This window comes from Fukomys damarensis, unplaced genomic scaffold (genome assembly GCF_012274545.1).
Source record: "Fukomys damarensis isolate Sample0158 unplaced genomic scaffold, DMR_v1.0_HiC HiC_scaffold_11, whole genome shotgun sequence".
NCBI classification, from domain to species: Eukaryota; Metazoa; Chordata; class Mammalia; order Rodentia; family Bathyergidae; genus Fukomys; species Fukomys damarensis.
Genome location: NW_022900923.1, coordinates 13,411,818 through 13,415,290, shown reverse-complemented (window position 1 = coordinate 13,415,290; position 3,473 = coordinate 13,411,818). Strand labels below are relative to the sequence as shown.

Here is a 3,473-nt window from a genome sequence, read left to right as displayed (position 1 = left end):
TTTTTTTTCTTTTTTTTTTTTTTTTTTGTTATTTCTTTGTTTGCAATATATAATTCATCTCCTGGAGGAAAAGCTCACAGATCTTAGTATGATTTACTTAATCATAATGCACAGTGGGTAAGTGGTGTCAATCTTGTTCGTTTCCTAGAAGAAAGAAGGGATAGGTATTGAATGATGATTGGGACTTTCAAGCCTGTCAAATTAATGCAACCAAAAGTTACCTATAAAAACAGTGCATGTGAGATCTAAAGGAGCACGCATTTGTCTGTGCTTGCACGCTCTGAAATTGAACCTGGGAACATTTTGCGTGCAAAGTACAGACTACCAGTTAGCTATATTCACTGTCCCAGAGATAATTTTTTGAAAGCATTCACTTTTCCATCAGCAATTTAAACAGTTACAATTGTAATTAAGGACTAAGTTTTTCATTACTATTTTCAGTGTTTATCTGAATAGTTCATCTGAGGAGAAAAACTTTAACTTTTTAGAATACTTGATTTCAGTTTTTTAATTGGAAGAGTTGTTCAAAATACAGACAATGTCCTTTATTATCAGAAAAGTGAAAGATGAAATCCTGTTGTAAGTGCATGGCAAATGTTAACTGAACTAACATGTTTTAGGACTTTCAAGAAAATATCTTCTATGTATTTTAATTTTCCTTTAACAGATAACTCACATTTCATAGAATTGATTTTTCCTCTCTTATCAACCTTTGGATAGAGGTGTTGGTCAGAAAGGTCATCACCTCAAAGTTTGGATAAACTTACAATGATCCTTTATGGCCATCATAAATATTGAAATAGTTCTGTGTGTGCTAACTTGGAAAGATATCTGTGAAATATGTAAAATGAAGGCACCAGATAAGCTTGTATTGCCTAATTAAGAAAAAAAGTTATTTAAAATGAATTACAGCAGGGCTGGGAAAATGTAGCTCAGTGGTGCTGCGCCTGCTTGGCAAGCACAAGGTCCTGAGTTCGAGCCCTGGTACCAAGAAAGAAAAAAATAAATAAAAAATAAAGTTAATTACAGTTTCATATGTGCTTTCTCCTAATTTTTGCTTGAGGTTTCTTTTTACTTTTTTTTTTTTTTTTTTTGAGATTTCTTAATCAGCAGGTCCCAATTATTATTCTGTACCAAAACAGGCCCATTGTCATTGGTCTACAACAAACAGATATATAGGGTAAAGTGAGTCTTTAACTAAGATGACTATATTTGATTTAGAAGGCCATCTTTTAAGATTTTCTATTCCTTTGACCTAAGATGTCTTTTTTTCTTATGAAAATTCAGTTGTTTTTGATAATTGACTTGTCAGAATAAAAAAATCAAATGCAGTACATGATCCTTGACTGGATCCAGGGTTTAGAAAACCTAAGTAGTAATGTGCTAGAGCGAGCTCCTGTACCTCACCACACATCAGCTCTTCCCAGTTCAGTATGCATTGACTCCACCCACATCAGTAGCTTATCCACCACTGTAGAATATTCGCCTCCTAGACATCAGGTTCCCCTACCACTAGAACTGGTTATTAAACATTGGCCAAAACATCTCTTGGAAATACTGTACACATTTTCATGTAGACTGTATCACATAATATTGTGTCACTGTTCGGTTTCTTGGTATGGTGTGGTATTCTTGGAGAAATCAGATATTCTTACAATTTTTCAGTAGATTTGAAATGTTTCAAAATGTTCTTTTTGCTCAAATACATATATATGTGTATGTATTTGTGTGTGTGTTATATATATACACATATATATGTGTGTATATATATGTGTGTATGTGTGTGTGTGTGTGTGTGTGTGTGTGTATATATATATAGTATTTTCAAAGTTTTCTTAGAGACAAAAATGAGATTTTGAAACAACAAAATGTCAAATCCGGAGAGAATAGCAAAGGAAACCAAAACTTGGAGGGAGAAGTAGCTTACCAGCTATCACATGGCCCAAAATTTTCCAAGGCAAGATATGAACCCAAGTCTAAGTGAAAGCTCCATTTCCTGTGGAAATAAAAATAAAATCTTCAAAATGGTTTCAGTTGGTTTTAAAGAGAGCAAAAATACTACCTTAAAAGATGCAAAGTACTTAAATGTGTTTTTCTTTTTTTTTTCCTTAGGTATGTAGGATTTTGTATGAAATTTGTAAATATGCTGCTGTCTCATGGCATCAGGCCTATTCTTGTATTTGATGGATGTACTTTACCTTCTAAAAAAGAAGTAGAGAAGTCTAGAAGAGAGTAAGTTGACTCTACTTAATTCCTAAAATTGTGCTAAGATCAGATGCTCTGTCAATGATAGCAAAATTTTCAAATCTTAATTTGTTAAAACTTGTTTTATAGATTATTATCTGAACAGATTTCTTTAATTTTGTTAGGTTATTATCACTTCTATAAAAATCTTAGTTGTTGGATTTCCATTTGACACAAAGCATTGCTGTGGAAGCGTCTGACAGTAATGATGTTTGTGCTCATGTACAGATCTTTCATTCTTTGTACCTAGAAGCCCAAAAGATCTGGGTTAATATCGTCAAGGACTCAGTGTGCACTTTCAAATAAGTCAAACTTTCATTCCGGCAAAATTGTTAGAATCATATTTCTAAAATAATTTTTTGGCTCAACCATGTAAATATGTTTTCGTATTTTAAAAAATATCCTTCCCTTACAGAAGGCGACAGTCCAACCTTCTTAAGGGAAAGCAGCTTCTTCGTGAGGGGAAAGTCTCAGAAGCCCGAGAATGTTTTACTCGTTCTATCAATATCACACATGCTATGGCCCACAAAGTTATTAAAGTAAGCAAATATTAGGAGAACAAATGGCCAAGTTCATTTAACTCACTCCAAGTTGCTTATTGATGGGAGAGGAAGAAAATCAAGGGCGGGTAATTGTTCTAGGCCTGATCTTGAGCAAAGGTTGGATGTCAGAGAAGAAGGCAACAGCGCTCTTAGAGGAGAGGAATCCAGCAGTTTCTAAGGGAGGAGCCCTGAGACAAGTGAGGCTGTCCTTGGGAGGTAAATGCTTTGGATAGATAAACTCATGGCAGGTTCTGTAGAGATGGAAGGGACAGATTCCTGGGTTGTTCATTCTCACCCCACCTTCCTATAGCCTTCAGCGCTTAACCCTCCGAGTGTGATATATAGAGGAAGTGTGTAGGGCCAGGGATGCAGCTCAGCGGCACCTCACCTGCCTGGCATGTACGAGGTCTGAGTTAGATCCCCAGTACAGGGGGAAGAAAAGATAGAGGAACTGTGCACAGCATAGCCACAAGAAGAGAAAATTCCTTTGTGGGTAGTAGATAAGAAACTCTGATTGGGCACAAATACTGGTGCCAAAGAATGAGCGTAGAATACTTGCTAGGTAGGCAAAAAAGAAAGAAAAATAGCATATTGCAGGGCCGGGGATTTAGCTCAGTGGTTTCACTGCCTGCCTTGCAAGCACAAGGATCTGAGTTTGATCCCTGGTACCAAAAAAAAAAAAAAAAA

General features: G+C 35.8%; 1 protein-coding gene across 3 annotated transcripts in view; it reads left to right on the top strand.

The window, feature by feature from the left end:
• Exo1 (exonuclease 1) overlaps positions 1-3,473 on the top strand; it is a 27,254-nt gene that overhangs the window by 2,508 nt on the left and 21,273 nt on the right. For all 3 annotated transcript variants that reach the window (XM_019210420.2, XM_010642655.3, XM_010642656.2), the window contains exons 4-5: positions 2,113-2,232; positions 2,660-2,783. In XM_019210420.2, the coding sequence (XP_019065965.1) occupies positions 2,113-2,232; positions 2,660-2,783 (244 nt within the window). The remainder of the gene's footprint in view (positions 1-2,112; positions 2,233-2,659; positions 2,784-3,473) is intronic.